Source organism: Oncorhynchus nerka, linkage group LG3 (genome assembly GCF_034236695.1).
Source record: "Oncorhynchus nerka isolate Pitt River linkage group LG3, Oner_Uvic_2.0, whole genome shotgun sequence".
NCBI lineage: Eukaryota > Metazoa > Chordata > Actinopteri > Salmoniformes > Salmonidae > Oncorhynchus > Oncorhynchus nerka.
This window is the reverse complement of record NC_088398.1, coordinates 59,432,607-59,452,213: the sequence shown is the minus strand read 5'-3', so window position 1 is coordinate 59,452,213 and position 19,607 is coordinate 59,432,607. Positions and strand designations below refer to the sequence as shown.

The following is a 19,607-nucleotide window of genomic DNA, read 5'->3' as shown; positions in this document are numbered from 1 at the left end:
CTTTATCTTAACGGATACTTAAGTGAAATGTAAAGCCACAAAACATATTTCAAGTGGTAATGGCTTTTGACTGTCTCCTTCACCTCAAACAAGTGTATGTTTTTATAACAACGAAGCGCTGTGGGGTACACCAGAGAAGGAGTCAGATTAGCGTCCAAGTAGTTGTTCTTATTGGGAGATGCTAACAACAGCCTTCAGTCATGCGGTCACCAAGGCAGAGGTCCAGAGAGTTTTCTGTAATGGCGGAGGGCACTCAATACCAACCAGCTCTGTGAGGTCATAAGACTGACTGCTTCTTCAAAGCCAGGGATAAACACTTCCCATGTTAAATATAGCAAAGCAAAACGGCGTTGCATTTCAGCTGACATCATTCATATGGCAGCCATTGTTTTGCTTTGTTTGCCTTGCAAACCTAAAGGAGGCACTGTCCAAAATTGTTGAAATTTAAAGAAATCAACTTGGAACGTGTATTTTCTTTAGTATGTCATCCAGCTAATTCTCCATAACAGCCACAGTTCTGAGTTGGCCTAGGGTCAGATTAGTACAGCAACCTTTTTCAGAAGAAGGTGAAATTACATTATGCTAAGTGAGAAGATTTGTCTTTTTTTTCCTCTCTGGCTGTTATTGTTCTGGCCTCTTGTATCCAGGTCACAGGGATAACTGTGTTCCTGGCTGCGCCCTCAGAAGGTCACTGAAAGGACTCTTGAGCTCAGAGACTAAGTATATATGATTTTGTAGCTAATGAACAGTTGATTGTTGTGGTAAGTTTACTGAAATGGGATCTTTAGTTTTTGTTGGATATGCAGTCAACCTTTCTCTGACTAGAATGAACCACATACAGATCAGATCCAGTAGGTTTCAACAAGGTAACATTTTGAGAATAGAGTAAATGTGTATGAAGTTGCTCAGATGCAAATTGTTCAGTTAAAGCAGCAATCCGTAGTTAAACGATAACAAAGTATTTTCCCGCCCATGTTTAGGTAAAAGATTAGAAATGTAACTATTCTCAAATTCATAGACAGTGCTATAGATGCAAGGACTGACCATTAATGATATCACGATTATAGTTTTAACTATGTTCTTTAAAAAAACATTTACATTTACTTTATTTACTAACATTGGAGTCAAACAAGCTCATTATTTTCAGTTCTGATGTGGTACGACAGTTGAACTAAGGTCATGAGGCATTTATACGTTATATTCTTCAATAATCTATGGGTACATATCATTCATTTATAAAGCCAAAAATGAATGTAACAACTGCAGATTGCCTCTTTAATCAGTCATTGCCACTGTCATGTTTTTGCTGGAGACCATCCTTGACACAACCTCTCCCAGGTTTGATGTGGAGACAAGGCACGCCTTTGTGGGTGACCACTCTGGTCAGGTGACCATCCTGAAGCTGGAGCAGGACAGCTGTAGTCTGGTCACCACCTTCAAAGGACACACAGGTACTACAACTACATCCCACGTTGGAACACAACACTCGTCCTCTACTATCCCATCCTCCACCAGCCTTAAAACTCCAGCTGGGGGGGTTTGCCCTTTTTGAACTACTCCAGTGGTTCATTACGCAGTGGAAACCAAATAAAGTGACCCTAAATATTTGAAAGAAAACACAAATACTATTTTAAACCCAGGTCTGGAAAAATCATGTAGATTTTACAAGTAGGTCTGTTACCCACTGACTGTCCCTCCCGACCACTTGATCCCCTGCCAGCAGTGATAGAGCTAATGAGCTGTGTGAGATATACACCCCGGAGGATAACCCTCACAGCTATTTACAAACCCTATGTTCTGATCTGGGGTCAGCTGTTGTAGCATAGTCACATCTCCTACTTCCTATATTGACAAAAAAGCGTGTGACTGACAACTGCTAACAGCACCACTATTCCAGGCCTGTCTCTTATCAGTAGAGTTGCACATTAGGGTTGAATATTTTCCCTGTATTTTACAAATGTTCCATCCTGAGAATAAATCACTTTTCTCCTGGGTCACCAAGTATTTCCCAACAACACCGGAAGTGTCATTCAAAGCATTATGAAGCATATAAATATGTCTGGGTTTGTTAGGGCTTTGATCAGCATAAAAATTCAAACCTGATGCTACCTGATTCTGATGATCCATATATTAAATACATTTATGAGCCTTACATTAACATGCTGTATTATATGGATTGAAACACATACACACATTGTTCAAACCATGATAAAGTAGAAGAGAACACGTTGCCTACAAATTTACAAGTATAGGCTAGTGAATTTGATTTTCATTTTGAAATACACTGCTCAAAAAAATAAAGGGAACACTTAAACAACACAATGTAACTCCAAGTCAATCACACTTCTGGGAAATCAAACTGTCCACTTAGGAAGCAACACTGATTGACAATAAATTTCACATGTTGTTGTGCAAATGGAATAGACAACAGGTGGAAATTATAGGCAATTAGCAAGACACCCCCAATAAAGGAGTGGTTCTGCAGGTGGTGACCACAGACCACTTCTCAGTTCCTATGCTTCCTGGCTGATGTTTTGGTCACTTTTGAATGCTGGCGGTGCTTTCACTCTAGTGGTAGCATGAGACGGAGTCTACAACCCACACAAGTGGCTCAGGTAGTGCAGCTCATCCAGGATGGCACATCAATGCGAGCTGTGGCAAGAAGGTTTGCTGTGTCTGTCAGCGTAGTGTCCAGAGCATGGAGGCGCTACCAGGAGACAGGCCAGTACATCAGGAGACGTGGAGGAGGACGTAAGAGGGCAACAACCCAGCAGCAGGACCGCTACCTCCACCTTTGTGCAAGGAGGAGCAGGAGGAGCACTGCCAGAGCCCTGCAAAATGACCTCCAGCAGGCCACAAATGTGCATGTGTCTGCTCAAACGGTCAGAAACAGACTCCATGACGGTGGTATGAGGGCCCGATGTCCACAGGTGGGGGTGTGCTTACAGCCCAACACCGTGCAGGACGTTTGGCATTTGCCAGAGAACACCAAGATTGGCAAATTCGCCACTGGCGCCCTGTGCTCTTCACAGATGAAAGCAGGTTCACACTGAGCACATGTGACAGATGTGACAGAGTCTGGAGACGCCATGGAGAACATTCTGCTGCCTGCAACATCCTCCAGCATGACCGGTTTGGCGGTGGGTCAGTCATGGTGTGGGGTGGCATTTCTTTGGGTGGCCGCACAGCCCTCCATGTGCTCGCCAGAGGTAGCCTGACTGCCAATTGGGTACTGAGATGAGATCCTCAGACCCCTTGTGAGACCATATGCTGGTGCGGTTGGCCCTGGGTTCCACCTAATGCAAGACAATGCTAGACCTCATGTGGCTGGAGTGTGTCAGCAGTTCCTGCAAGAGGAAGGCATTGATGCTATGGACTGGCCCGCCCGTTCCCCAGACCTGAATCCAATTGAGCACATCTGGGACATCATGTCTCGCTCCATCCACCAACGCCACGTTGCACCACAGACTGCCACCTCATCAGGAGCATGCCCAGGCGTTGTAGGGAGGTCATACAGGCACGTGGTGGCCACACACACTACTGAGCCTCATTTTGACTTGTTTTAAGGACATTACATCAAAGTTGGATCAGCCTGTAGTGTGGTTTTCCACTTTAATTTTCCGTGTGACTCCAAATCCAGACCTCCATGGGTTGATAAATTTGATTTCCATTGATAATTTTTGTGTGATTTTGTTTTCAGCACATTCAACTATGTAAAGAAAAAAGTATTTAATAAGAATATTTCATTCATTCAGATCTAGGATGTGTTATTTTAGTGTTCCCTTTATTTTTTTGAGCAGTGTATAGTAAGGCCTATTTGTATAATTAATAGGCTGACTCATTTATACCTTTCATAATATTTCCTCTAATGTTATTAGCCTACCGTTCTCTCTCTGTTGCTTCATTCCTTCCTAGCTTTCAACATTTAAATTAAATACATTTTGTTGTCCTTATCATCATTCTAATGGGTTCTTTGAATAATATAGAACTAGTATTGGATGCAGAAGGCTTTCACTTCTCTTCACGAAGATTGAATGGTTATGGGTCTGAATAAATAACTGCTATAGCCTACTGCCATCGTGCGTTCACTCTTCTTTCTAACTACCCATGAGTTCTATTGGCTGCTGTATTTAACATTCAGCAAAAAACAGCTTGCATCTCTTCTCGAATAGTCTATTGGTATAAGAAATGCTAAAGACATTATGTCCAGCAAGCTATTCTAGTCTAGCTGTTCCTGCATGGGACTCCGAGTTAAGGAGTGTTTTTTAAGGAGAGGCCAGCGAAGCACAGGTGCTTGAGTATTGCGCAAGAGACAGAGGCTATAAGTTAGAGGCTTTTCATGCATAACACATCATAAATTAGCTCAACATAAGGCTAACACATTGAATTTATTACCTGAAAGAGTAGGCTAGGACACAGTGCCTTCTGAAAGTATTCAAACCCCTGGACCTTTTCCACATTTTGTTAGGTTACAGCCTTATTCTAAAATTAATTAAATAGTTTTTTCCCCTCATCAATCTACCCACAATACCCCATAATGATAAAGCAAAAACAATTTTTTTTGTGCAATTTTTGCTAATTTATGTACTTTTTTTAACTGATGTCACATTTACATAAGTATTCAGACGCTTTACTCAGTACTTAGTTTTAAAGCACATTTTGGCAGCGATTACAGCCTTGTGTCTTCGTGGGTATGACACTACAAGCTTGGACCACCTGTATTTGGGGAGTTTCTCCCATTCTTCTCTGCAGATCCTCTCAAGCTCTGCACAGCTATTTTCAGGCCTCTCCAGAGATGTTCGATTAGGTTCCAGTCTCTGGCTGGGCCACTCAAGGACATTCAGAGACATGTTCCGAAGTCACTCTTGCGTTGTCTTGGCTGTGTGCTTAGTGTTGTTCACCTTTTGGAAGGTGAACCTTCGCCCCAGTCTGAGGTCCTGACCGCTCTGGAGCAGGTTTCCATCAAGGATCTCTGTAATTTGCTCCATTCAACTTTGACTTGATCCTGACTAGTCTCCTAATCCCTGCCGCTGAAAAACATCCCCACAGCATGATGCTGCCACCAACATGCTTCCCCGTAGGGATGGTGCCAGGTTTCCTCCAGACGTGACGCTTGACATTCAGGCCAAAGAGTTCAATCTTGGTTTCTCATGGTCCGAAGAGTTTTTAAGTGACTTTTGGCAAACTCCAAGTGGGCTGTCGTGCCTTTTACTGAGGAGTGGCTTCTGTTTCAACTGTTCTGCCTTACTATTATTCGACCATGCTGGTCATTTATGAACATTTGAACATCTTGGCCATGTTCTGTTATAATCTCCACCCGGCACAGCCAGAAGAGGACTGGCCACCCCACATATGCTCTCTCTAATTCTCTCTTTCTTTCTCTCTCTCGGAGGACCTGAGCCCTAGGACCGTGCCCCAGGACTACCTGACATGATGACTCCTTGCTGTCCCCAGTCCACCTGACTGTGCTGCTGCTCCAGTTTCAACTGTTCTGCCTTATTATTATTCGACCATGCTGGTCATTTATGAACATTTGAACATCTTGGCCATGTTCTGTTATAATCTCCACCCGGCACAGCCAGAAGAGGACTGGCCACCCCACACAGCCTGGTTCCTCTCTAGGTTTCTTCCTAGGTTTTGGCCTTTCTAGGGAGTTTTTCCTAGCCACCGTGCTTCTACACCTGCATTGCTTGCTGTTTGGGGTTTTAGGCTGGGTTTCTGTACAGCACTTTGAGATATCAGCTGATGTATGAAGGGCTATATAAATACATTTGATTTGATTGATTGATTTGTTTAGCCACTCTATCATAAATGCCTAATTGGTGGAGTGCTGTAGAGATGGTTGTCCTTCTGGAATGTTCTCCCATCTCCACAGAGGGAAATCGAGAGCTCTGTCAGAGTGACCATCGGGTTCTTTGTCACCTCCCTGACCAAGGCCCTTCTCCGCCGATTGCTCATTTTGGCCCGGGCGGCCAGCTCTAGGACAGATTCTTGGTGGTTCCAAACTTCTTCCAGTTAAGAATGATGAGGCCACTGTGTTCTTGGGGACCTTCAATACTGCATAAATGTTTCTGTGCCCTTCCACACATCTGTGCCTCGACACAATCCAGTCTTGGAATTCTACGGACATTTCCTTTGTTTTTACTTTGTCATTATGGGTTTTTGTGTGTAGATTGAGGAGGGGGAAAAATAATTTAATTCATTTTAGAATAAGGCTGTAACAAAACAAAATGTGGAAAAAGGCAAGGGGTTTAAAAATACTTTTTAAATGCACTGTATAGGGTAGAGGTCGACCGATTATGATTTTTCAACGCCGATAACGATTATTGGAGGACCAAATAAAGCCGATACCAATTAATCGGTAGATTTTCATTTTTTTATGTATATATGTGTGTATTTATACAGTGGGGCAAAAAAGTATTTTGTCAGCCACCAATTGTGCAAGTTCTCCCACTTAAAAAGATGAGAGGCCTGTAATTTTCATCATAGGTCCACTTCAACTATGACAGACAAAATGAGAAAAAAAAATCCAGAAAATCACATTGTAGGATTTTTCATGAATTTATTTGCAAATTATGGTGGAAAATAAGTATTTGGTCAATAACAAAAGTTTATCTCAATACTTTGTTATATACCCTTTGTTGGCAATGACAGAGGAAACGTTTTCTGTAAGTCTTCACAAGGTTTTCACACACTGTTGCTGAATTTTGGCCCTTTCCTCCATGCAGATCTCCTCTAGAGCAGTGATGTTTTGGGGCTGTTGCTGGGAAACACGGACTTTCAACTCCCTCCAAAGATTTTCTATGGGGTTGAGATCTGGAGACTGGCTAGGCCACTCCAGGACCTTGAAATGCTTCTTACGAAGCCACTCCTTCGTTGCCCGGGCGGTGTGTTTGGGATCATTGTCATGCTGAAAGACCCAGCCACGTTTCATCTTCAATGCCCTTGCTGATGGAAGGAGGTTTTCACTCAAAGTCTCACGATACATGGCCCCATTCATTCTTTCCTTTACACGGATCAGTCATCCTGGTCCCTTTGCAGAAAAACAGCCCCAAAGCATGATGTTTCCACCCCCGTGCTTCAGAGTAGGTATGGTGTTCTTTGGATGCAACTCAGCATTCTTTGTCCTCCAAACACAACGAGTTGAGTTTTTACCAAAACGTTATATTTTGGTTTCATCTGACCATATGACATTCTCCCAATCTTCTTCTGGATCATCCCAAAAAATAATTTCGGCTCTCACAGACCTGTTAGTTTTTCTTTAAGAAGCCCTCCTGTTCTCCACTCATTACCTGTTTTAACTGCACCTGTTTGAACTCGTTACCTGTATAAAAGACACCTGTCCACACACTCAATCAAACAGACTCCAAACTCTCCACACTGGCCAAGACCAGAGAGCTGTGTAAGGACATCTGGGATAAAATTGTAGACCTGCACAAGGCTGGGATGGGCTACAGGACAATAGGCAAGCAGCTTGGTGAGAAGGCAACAACTGTTGGCGCAATTATTAGAAAATGGAACAAGTTCAAGATGACAATCACCCTCGGTCTGGGTATCCATGCAAGATCTCACCTCGTGGGGCGTCAATGATCATGAGGAAGGTGAGGGATCACCAGTCTCAAAGAAAACCATTAGTAACACACTACGCCGTCATGGATTAAAATCCTGCAGCGCACGCAAGGTCCCCCTGCTCAAGCCAGCGCATGTCCAGGTCCGTCTGAAGTTTGCCGATGACCATCTGGATGATCCAGAGGAGGATTGGGAGAAGGTCATGTGGTCTGATGAGACAAAAATAGAGCTTTTTGGTCTAAACTCCACTCGCCGTGTTTGGAGGAAGAAGAAGGATGAGTACAACCCCAAGAACACCATCCCAATTGTGAAGCATGGAGGTGGTAACATCATTCTTTGGGGATGCTTCTCTGCAAAGGGGACAGGACTACTGCACCGTATTGAGGGGAGGATGGATGGGGCCATGTATTGTGAGATCTTGGCCAACAACCTCCTTCCCTCAGTAAGAGCATTGAAGATGTGTCGTGTCTGGGTCTTCGAGCATGACAACGACCCGAAACACACAGCCAGGGTAACTAAGGAGTGGCTCCGTAAGAAGCTTATCAAGGTCCTGGAGTGGCCAAGCCAGTCTCCAGACCTAAACCCAATAGAAAATCTGAAAGTCCGTATTGCCCAGCGACAGCCCCGAAACCTGAAGGTCTGTATGGAGGAGTGGGCCAAAATCCCTGTAGAGGTCTGTACTTTTTATCATAGGTACACTTCAACTGTGAGAGACGGAATCTAAAACAAAAATCCAGAAAATCACATTGTATATCTTGGTCAAGAACTACAGGAAACGTATCATCTCTGTAATTGCAAACAAAGGTTTCTGTACCAAACATTAAGTTCTGCTTTTCTGATGTATCAAATACTTATGTCATGCAATAAAATGCTAATTATTTACTTAAAAACCATACAATGTGATTTTCTGGATTTTTGTTTTAGATTCCGTCTCTCACATTTGAAGTGTACCTATGATAAAAAGTACAGACCTCTACATGCTTTGTAAGTAGGAAAACCTGCAAAATCGGCAGTGCATCAAATACTTGTTCTCCCCACTGTATATATGTGTGTGTGTAATAATGACTATTACAACAATACTGAATGAACACTTTTATTTTAATTTAATATAATACATCAATAAAATCAATTTAGTCTCAAATAAATAATGAAATGTGTTCAATTTGATTTAAATAATGCAAAAACAAAGTGTTGGAGAAGAAAGTAAAAGAGCAATATTTGCCATGTAAAAAAGCAAACGAAGAGCTGCAGGAAAGTGCTGTTTGAATGAATGCTTACGAGCCTGCTGCTGCTTACCACTGCTCTGTCAGACTGCTCTATCAAATATGAAATCATATACTTAATTATAATATAATAACACACAGAAATATGAGCCTTAGGTCATTAATATGGTCAAATCTGGAAACTATCATTTTGAAAACAAAATGTTTATTCTTTCAGTGAAATACGGAACCGTTACGTATTTTATCTAACGGGTGGCATCCCTAAGTCTAAATATTGCTGTTACATTGCACAACCTTCAATGTTATGTCATAATTATGTACAATTCTGGCAAATTTATTACGGTCTTTGTTTGGAAGAAATGGTCTTCACACAGTTCGCAACGAGCCAGTCAGCCCAAACTGCTGCATATACCATGACTCTGCTTGCACAGAATGCAAGAGACGTGACACAATTTCCTTAGTTAAAAGAAATTCATGTTAGCAGGCAATAATAACTAAATATGCAGGTTTAAACATATGTACTTGTGTATTGATTTTAATAAAGGCCTTGATGCTTATGGTTAGGTACACATTGGTGCAACGATAGTGCTTTTTTCGTCGAAGTAGGCTGTAATTCGATGATAAATTAACAGGCAGGCACTGCATCGATTATATGCAACGCTGGACAAGCTAGATAAACTAGTAATATCATCAACCATGTGTAGTTAACTAGTGATTTATGTTAATATTGATTGTTTTTTATAAGATAAGTTTAATGTTAGCTAGCAACTTACCTTGGCTCCTTGCTGCACTCGTGTTACAGGTAGTCAGCCTGCCACGCAGCCTCCTCGTGGAGTGCAATGTAATCGGCCATAATCGGTGTCCGACAATGCCAATTACCGATTGTTATGAAAACTTGAAATCGGCCCTAATTAATCGCTCATTCCGATTAAATGGTCGACCTCTAGTATAGGGTTATACTGTATATCAATCTAGAACAGAATAAATGATTTTGGATGCAATTTGAATGGAGTTGATGGAGAGAGACTGCTGGAGGGGGCTCACTTGTGCACTGATTTAAACCGACGATATTCGAGTGAAAGGCTATTTTAAATCTCTGCAGCTACATAAAAAAAAAGTTACGTTTACAATTGAAAAACAAGGTAACCCTAAAAGCCAGATGGAGATTAAGATGGCGCCGGAGGGGATGTCCGTTTCATGGGTTCTTAACCGTGCTATTTTGTTTGATTTTCGCATTGTTTGTAACTTATTTGTACATAATGTGGCTGCTCCCATCTCTTATGATCGAGAAGAGCCTCTGGACATCAGAACAGCGATTACTCACTTTGAACTAGACGAATACTTTGTCTTAAATGAGTCGGACAAGAGGGACTTAATCAAGACACCCGAACAGGACACCCAAACAGGCCCTCATCCCCGTCATTCGCAGGAGAAATAGACAGAGGTTTTGTGGAAGGAGATTGGGCTGCCTTGTGAGGATCCAGCGACGAGTGGCTAATCTGCCTTTGCAGATTGTCGGTACTACATATTTTTTTTTGTCTTTTTAGTATTTCTTATTGTATAAAATGTTTTTTTTCCATGGGTGGATCAGCTTTGATATTGCAGATTGTTGCTTCCATCAATGTAATTGTCTGCATTTCCAATCTCCCATATGTTTTTGGGGTAAAATATATATACACACACTACCATTCAAAAGTTTGGGGTTACTTTGAAATGTCCTTGTTTTTGAAAGAAAAGCACTTTTTTTTGTCCATTTAAAATAACATAAAATTGATCAGAAACACAGTGTAGACATTGTTAATGTTGTAAATTACTATTGTAACTGGAAATGGCAGATTTTTTTATGGAATATGGCATACAGAGGCCCATTATCAACAACCATCACTGCTGTGTTCCATTGGCACGTTGTGTTAGCTAATCCAAGTTTAGTATTTTAAAAGGCTAATTGATCATTAGAAAACCCTTTTGCAATTATGTTAGCACAGTTGAAAACTGTTGTTCTGTTTAAAGAAGTAATAAAACTGGCCTTCTTTAGACTAGTTGAGTATGTGTAGCATCAGCATTTGTGGGTCCGCTTACAGGCTAGAAAAAAATAACTTTCTTCTGAAACTCGTCAGTCTATTCTTGTTCTGAGAAATGAAAGCTATTCCATGCGAGAAATTGCCAAGAAACTGAAGATCTTGTACAAGGCTTTGTACTACTCCCTTCACAGAACAGCGCAAACTGGACCTAACCAGAATAGAAAGAGGAGTGGGAGGCCCCGGTGCACAACTGCGCAAGAGTACAAGTACATTAGTGTCTAGTTTGAGAAACAGGCGCCTCACAAGTCCTCAACTGGCAGCGTCATTAAATGCAAAACACCAGTCTCAACGTCAACAATGAAGAGGTGACTCCCGGATGCTGGACTTCTAGGCAGTTCCTCTGTCCAGTGTAACGGAATTCCTCTTCTTCAGAGGAGGAGTAGCAAGGATCAGAACAATGTGCAGCATGGTAAGTGTCCATAATGATATATTTAATAAATCAACTGAACAAAAATACAAACAATCAACTGAAACAGTCCCGTATGGTACTAACACAGGATACAACCACCCACAAAACACAATATAAAACAGGCTACCTAAATATGGCTCCCAATCAGAGACAACGACTGACACCTGCCTCTGATTGAGTACCATACAAGCCAAACACAGAAATATAACAACAAAACAAAACATAGAAAAACAACATAGAATGCCCACCCCAACTCACGCCCTGACCAACTAAAATAAAGACGTGACAGTCCAGTGTGTTCTTTTTTTGGGGTTTCTTCACTGTTGACGTGCGCTGCCAGTTGAGGACTCAATTACCTCTACTAACCAGTACCCACTGTATATAGCCTCTCTCTTGTTATTTTACTGCTGCTCTTTAATTATTTGTTACTTTTATTTTATTTGTATCTTTTGTATTTTTATTAAACTGCATTGTTGCTTAAGGGCTGTAAGTAAGCATTTCACTATAAGGTCTACTACACCTGTTGTATTTGGCACATGTGACAAATAGAATTTGATTTGATTTGGAGATGGGTAAGTAAGACACACATTCTGTCTTTATATTACTGTAACATACATAGGCTATGCTGCAGCAAATGCAGACCATACCTGTCGCAAGAAAAAAAAGTTACCATGATGAGATGATATGTCTACATGCATTGTGAACTGCGCTCCATACTGAGATGGGTCTGTCCCCACTCTGAGCGTTGATTCATCATGCAGAGGTGGTAGAGAAGCCACATTTATTTCCATTTCCACGCCATGCTGTTCATATAAATAATTTATTATAATTTACATGTTTCTCTCAGTTATTTATTCCGGGAAAGGGGAGTGGTTTTGGGTGGTAAAATCTCGGTAACCGGGTTCTCGCCATTCAACCCTATTACACGTTTGCCATTATGCAATTATCTGCCTGTTAAACTGCCCTGAACATAAGTAAGAATTTAACACGAGGGTGCTCAAGAATGGCTCAAGATATTTACATGAGCGTAAACCCCCAGTGGCCTAGAGAGGCAATTCACTTTATTTTTTTTCAACATTCATTCAATGCATCATTGTATTTATTTTCTGTTGTCCTGCTTACTGAATGTGTGTATGTCATTGGTTGTGCGTTATATGTTTCGAAGGTCGATCCTTTTTTGTCTTACTCTCTAGCTGCTGCCTGATCAAACTGCCTGTTAGATTAATGGGATCCCTGGTATGCCATATTCTCAGCAACATTTACATTGACGATCATAGACATGTATAATACTGTATTAATACCACATATATTAGAATGTCAACCTAAACTGAGTGATGCAACTCTAACTACATCCTCTTGGAACTTTAGAGGAATAAATTCACCCCCCCCAAAAAAATGGTTGAGAATCCTCTCCCCTCTCAGGCAGTTCAAGTCAGATATGTTTATTACAAGAAACACATCTAACTGACCTTGAACATGAAAAATTACAAATAAAGTGAATAAGCCAATTTTACTATTCTTCCTTTAACTCCCAAGAACAGAGGGGTTGCCATCCTCAAAAAAATAAACACTATTTAAACTCATAATTTTTTTTCAAAGACTGAAGGGCGCTTATCTTAATTCATGGTACAATCAATCATACACCATACTGAATTTATATGGTCCCAATACTGGCTGTCCTCAATTTTTGTATTTAATCTTCAAGCATTTACAAGAATTCTAATTGGGGACTTTAACACTGTTCTTGACCCACTAGTTAACAGGAGCCCATGGCACATGCATTCAACAAGCGCCCCAGGACCATTAAAGGATTCATGATAGAACAAGATATGGTGGATATTTGGCGCCTCTTCAATCCAGACGAGAGAGTATACCTATTTCTCACCTCATCATAAAGCGTATTCCCATATAGACCTTTTCATCGGTAATGCATCTTTGATGTCCCAAATTTCCAATGCTACTCTGGGAAACTGCTAATTAAGTTTGAGTCTGGCCTGTAATAGTTGCTTAGGAATATTATTGGTTTGAATGGATGCAAGGAGGGTATCAAGAGCATTGAAATTTTTCTCAAGTTCCTATTTTATTTTCCTTCTTTGCTGAGCAGAAGGAGATCATTTTTCCTCAAGGCATTAAATATCTCTGAGTACAAGTACCACACAGGCTAGATAAAATGTTTGAATATAATTTCCCTCAACTATTGAAATTGGTCGAAGATCTCGAAAGATGGACCTCTTCCTCTGTCTCTTGCCGGTCATATTAATACATTTAAAATGATTCTAGTCCCCCCCCCTACAGAAATGGTTTGATACCCTTAACCATTCATAAAATCTCAAGATTTTATTGGAGACAGAGAAAGGCCCGAATTAAACTTACTATATTACAATACTGTAAAACAAAAGGCAGACTAGTAGCACCAGACTTTCTAAATTATTATTTGGCCTTTGGAATGAATAACAGCCAAATGGCTGTAAACTCACCTTCCTGGATTGATATAGAAGACTCCTGCGTAAAACCACTTAAGATTCAAGATCTTCCCTATATTTTTCAATCTGTTGAAAAACTGCCTTTTTCCAATCCCTTCACATTAAATACACTGGAAGCATGGACAAGTTACTTGATAAAGGACATTTCATTTAAGTACTGAACAAAAATATAAACGCAACATGTAAAGTGTTGGCCCCATGTTTCATGAACTGAAATAAAAGATCCGAGAAGTTTTCCATTTGTACAAAAAGTGTATTTCTCTCAAATTGTGTGCACAGATTTGTTTACATCCCTGTTAGTGAGCATTTCTCCTTTGACAAGATAATCCATCCACCTGATAGGTGTGGCATATTAATAAGATGATTAAACAGCATGATCATTACACAGGTGTACCTTGTACTGGGGACAATAAAAGGCCACTCTAAAATGTGCAGTTTTGTCACACAGCACAATGCCACAGATGTCTCCAGGTTTTGAGGGAGCATGCAATTGGCATGCTGACTTCAGGAATGTCCACCAGAGCTGTTGCCATAGAATTTAATGTTAATTTCTTTACCATATCGCTGCTCCAACGCCGTTTTAGAGAATTTTGCAGTATGTCCAACTGGCCTCATAACTGCAGACCTCATGTAACCAGCCCAGGACCCCCACATTCGGCTTCTTCACATGCAGGATCGTCTGAAACCATCCACCCGGTCAGCTGATAAAACTGAGGACTATTTCTGTCTCTAATAAAGCCCTTTTATGGGGAAAAATTCATTCTGATTGGGTGGGCCTGGCTCCCCATGGCTGATCCCCTGCCCAGTCATGACATCTATTGATTAGGGCCTAATTAATTTATTTCAATTGACTCATTTCCTTCTATGAACTATAACTCAGTAAAATCGTTGACATTGTTGCATGTTGCGTTTTATATTTTTGTTCAGTATAGATACAGAAAAGGATTCATTTGAATAGCTCCTCAAGTGTTCAGTACCTACAGATTAAACAGCTACTTAAATCTAAATTGCAATTCAATCCGAAGCATTAACATATCTCGGAGCTAAGCCGATTGCTCTTAGACAACCAGAGTTCAATAAATATTACTTCCAAAATGTTAAAAAAACTGACAGGAGTAGGTGATGCTCTATCCTCCCTAGAGAAATGGAACCAGCGATTTGGACATCTCCCTTAACAGGGAAGCCCAGAAGAAGGTATTTACCACCGCCCACAGCATCTCATATAATAAGAACATTTAACTTATCCCGTACGAAGTCCTACATAAATTACACAATATCTATGGAACTTGGTGGCTGATGGGGCTTGTTGATTCGCTTCTGTGTTTTTTCTGCCAAAAAGATGTTCCCGACACTCATCTCCATGCGTTCTGGCTTTGTCCCATCATTGAGAATTACTGGAAAAAAGTTCTCAGCATTGTCTGTCATCTTCCATATTACCATGTTTTCATCCCCTTCACTCTGTATACTACACTATTTTGATGATGACGACCCCTGTTTCTTTTAATGACTATTTTGATCTCATTAACATTCTGGAAAAAAAGGGATATTGTTCAAGTCGAAAAGCAGATCCAATGTTTCAACCATACACTGGCTTAGTTTATGGTCTGACCTATAGCCTCCCTGGATATATCCATCTTCAAACTAAATAACATACTGAAGGACTTTTACACAATCTTGGAACCATTTCTATCCTACACTGCCCCCAGGCAACCCCAAATATGGCACTTCCTACCTATATCTCTTCTAACTGGCAACTTATCCACTAGTCTGGTCCTTTGTTGTCCCCTCCTGTCTTGTCCTGTCTGGTCGTCTCTTGTTTTGTCCTGTTTTGACTTCTCCCTATTTTCTTTAAATAATTTTTCTCTTTCTCCTCTTTTTTATTTTTTACCCTACTTTTCTGCTCTTTCTAACTTTTTGGTGGTAATTTACATTCACAATAATAAACAGTAGATGGGATGGTGGAAGAGCTACGGGATGAGAGTGGGTGTTAAGAGGACAATGGATCGTATTTGGTGCCTGGTGTACTGGCTTATATTTGACGTGATGAATTTGCACCATATTTTAAAATTACAAGTAAATAATCAATTGTCCTTCTGTTATGGGGGGGTGGATGTGCATTTGCTGTCTTACCAAGAAGTAGAAACTCAGTGAGCCGTTTTAGTTTGTTTCTTTAGTTTGTTCCACTTGGTGCAGCCTTGACCAGGTCAAGTTAAAGATCCAGAGGCTGGGAATGTTCGTTATCTCCAGTACGATCTAAGAATATGTGTTAAGTGTTCTGCTGTCTCTAGGCAACGTGACGGCACTCTGTTGGGACCCAGCCCAGAGAGTGTTGTTCTCTGGCAGCTCAGATCACTCCATCATCATGTGGGACATCGGGGGACGCAAAGGCACCGCCATAGAACTGCAGGGACACAAGTAAGACTTGCACACTGAACGTCAACATGGTCGTCCAATATAGTCTTCAAATGTACTCCCAATGTAGTATTAAAACCCAGTGTATTCATCTGGATGATACAGTCTTAGAAACTGTTGAAATGCCTCTAGTAGTCTCCTAAGGGGCGTTTCTGCTAATAACTGCCATAACTTTAGGCTGATACATGTACAGTCATGCAGTTGGAGAAGGTGTCTGAGTCCGCAAAATGGAAAACCAAGAGCACTTGTGGATAGAATGTATGAAATCTAATCATCAAATCAAGCTTTATATACTGCATCCTTGTATGTATGTTAACTATGCAGTGATAAGGTCCAGGGCCTGTGCTATGCGCCACACACACGTCAACTGATCTCCTGCAGCTCAGATGGCGGCATCGTCATCTGGAACATGGACGTGACCAGACAGGAGGTGAGGGAGGGATGGACTGATAAAGATAGAGGGATGGAGCAGGAGGAGGGAGGAAGAGAAACCTCAAGGCAGTGAGACAGATTGCGGGGGGGGTGTGAGAGAGTGACCTGAAACAGACCGAGTGGCTTTAAACCACAGCCATAGATGCACAGACAGAGAGAATGACAAACTGAATGAAAATTTGAATGTTCATGTACTGAATGCAAATGAGGTGTTCAGTGCCAACATGGCAGATAGTTTGCTGAATCTGTGTAGACTACCTATGGCTTTGTTTGGCTCTAACCATCTCTCACTTAGATTATACCTAAGCACTGATTATGGGTCAGTTCCCTTTATTAACTCCCAATGGTTAAAGGTAGGATTGAGAAAGGGAAAGCTGATTCTAGGAATTACTGTATTTAAGGTCTGTTTTCAACCTGTCTATCTGTGTGTTCCCACAGACCCCAGAGTGGCTGGACAGTGACTCGTGTCAGAAGTGTGAGCAACCATTCTTCTGGAACTTCAAACAGATGTGGGACAGTAAGAAGATCGGCCTGCGCCAGGTACAGTGGGCTCCATACTGTCACTATCACTCTGGGGTGTAGTTCACCTATTGTCCACAAAAGGGCAGGAGAAGTCCCTATTTTGTGTTCTTACTATGGCATGGTGAAATACAGAAAAACAGCCCTGGTGTGGCCTCACCTGTTTGTGAGTCTACATGAGTGAGATATATGCACATTGTCGTTGTCTGCCAGCCGAGTAGGGCCAACCCAAGCCTCAGTATCTCCTATCTCCTCTCCCCCAGCACCACTGCAGGAAGTGTGGGCAGGCTGTGTGTGGAAAGTGCTCTGCCAAGCGCTCCACCATCCCTCTCATGGGCTTCGAGTTCGAGGTGCGGGTGTGTGACAGCTGCCATGAGTCCATCACAGATGAGGAGTGAGTAAACACAACTGTGCACAAAAAAGCTAATAACATCAGTGGTGTTTATTTTAATTTTATTTTTTTATTTATTTCACCTTTATTTAACCAGGTAGGCTAGTTGAGAACAAGTTATCATTTGCAACTGCGACCTGGCCAAGATAAAGCATAGCAGTGTGAACAGACAACACAGAGTTACACATGGAGTAAACAATTAACAAGTCAATAACACAGTAGGAAAAAAAAAAGAAAAAAAGGGGAGTCTATATACATTGTGTGCAAAAGGCATGAGGTAGGCGAATAATTACAATTTTGCAGATTAACACTGGAGTGATAAATGATCAGATGGTCATGTACAGGTAGAGATATTGGTGTGCAAAAGAGCAGAAAAGTAAATAAATAAAAACAGTATGGGGATGAGGTAGGTAAAAATGGGTGGGCTATTTACCAATAGATTATGTACAGCTGCAGCGATCGGTTAGCTGCTCAGATAGCAGATGTTTGAAGTTGGTGAGGGAGATAAAAGTCTCCAACTTCAGCGATTTTTGCAATTCGTTCCAGTCACAGGCAGCAGAGAACTGGAACGAAAGGCGGCCAAATGAGGTGTTGGCTTTAGGGATGATCAGTGAGATACACCTGCTGGAGCGCGTGCTACGGATGGGTGTTGCCATCGTGACCAGTGAACTAAGATAAGGCGGAGCTTTACCTAGCATGGACTTGTAGATGACCTGGAGCCAGTGGGTCTGGCGACGAATATGTAGCGAGGGCCAGCCGACTAGAGCATACAAGTCGCAGTGGTGGGTGGTATAAGGTGCTTTCGTGACAAAACGGATGGCACTGTGATAAACTGCATCCAGTTTGCTGAGTAGAGTGTTGGAAGCAATTTTGCAGATGACATCGCCGAAGTCGAGGATCGGTAGGATAGTCAGTTTTACTAGGGTAAGTTTGGCGGCGTGAGTGAAGGAGGCTTTGTTGCGGAATAGAAAGCCGACTCTTGATTTGATTTTCGATTGGAGATGTTTGATATGAGTCTGGAAGGAGAGTTTACAGTCTAGCCAGACACCTAGGTACTTATAGATGTCCACATATTCAAGGTTGGAACCATCCAGGGTGGTGATGCTGGTCAGGCGTGCGGGTGCAGGCAGCGAACGGTTGAAAAACGGTTTTACTAGCGTTTAAGAGCAGTTGGAGGCCACGGAAGGAGTGTTGTATGGCATTGAAGCTCGTTTGGAGGTTAGATAGCACAGTGTCCAAGGACGGGCCGGAAGTATATAGAATGGTGTCGTCTGCGTAGAGGTGGATCAGGGAATCGCCCGCAGCAAGAGCAACATCATTGATATATACAGAAAAAATAGTCGGCCCGAGGATTGAACCCTGTGGCACCCCCATAGAGACTGCCAGAGGACCGGACAGCATGCCCTCCGATTTGACACACTGAACTCTGTCTGCAAAGTAATTGGTGAACCAGGCAAGGCAGTCATCCGAAAAACCGAGGCTACTGAGTCTGCCGATAAGAATATGGTGATTGACCGAGTCGAAAGCCTTGGCAAGGTCGATGAAGACGGCTGCACAGTACTGTCTTTTATCGATGGCGGTTATGATATCGTTTAGTACCTTGAGCGTGGCTGAGGTGCACCCGTGACCGGCTCGGAAACCAGATTGCACAGCGGAGAAGGTACGGTGGGATTCGAGATGGTCAGTGACCTGTTTGTTGACTTGGCTTTCGAAGACCTTAGATAGGCAGGGCAGGATGGATATAGGTCTGTAACAGTTTGGGTCCAGGGTGTCTCCCCCTTTGAAGAGGGGGATGACTGCGGCAGCTTTCCAATCCTTGGGGATCTCAGACGATATGAAAGAGAGGTTGAACAGGCTGGTAATAGGGGTTGCGACAATGGCGGCGGATAGTTTCAGAAATAGAGGGTCCAGATTGTCAAGCCCAGCTGATTTGTACGGGTCCAGGTTTTGCAGCTCTTTCAGAACATCTGCTATCTGGATTTGGGTAAAGGAGAACCTGGAGAGGCTTGGGCGAGTAGCTGCGGGGGGGCAGAGCTGTTGGCCGAGGTTGGAGTAGCCAGGCGGAAGGCATGGCCAGCCGTTGAGAAA

The 19,607-nt window shown here is 42.1% G+C and overlaps 1 protein-coding gene across 1 annotated transcript in view; it reads left to right on the top strand.

The window, feature by feature from the left end:
* The window catches only part of LOC115111669 (WD repeat and FYVE domain-containing protein 2), a 45,244-nt gene that overhangs the window by 13,793 nt on the left and 11,844 nt on the right, over positions 1 to 19,607 (top strand). Inside the window, exons 6-10 of the mRNA XM_029637993.2 lie at positions 1,339 to 1,451; positions 16,054 to 16,180; positions 16,502 to 16,607; positions 17,048 to 17,149; positions 17,392 to 17,522. Of these exons, the coding sequence (XP_029493853.1) occupies positions 1,339 to 1,451; positions 16,054 to 16,180; positions 16,502 to 16,607; positions 17,048 to 17,149; positions 17,392 to 17,522 (579 nt within the window). The remainder of the gene's footprint in view (positions 1 to 1,338; positions 1,452 to 16,053; positions 16,181 to 16,501; positions 16,608 to 17,047; positions 17,150 to 17,391; positions 17,523 to 19,607) is intronic.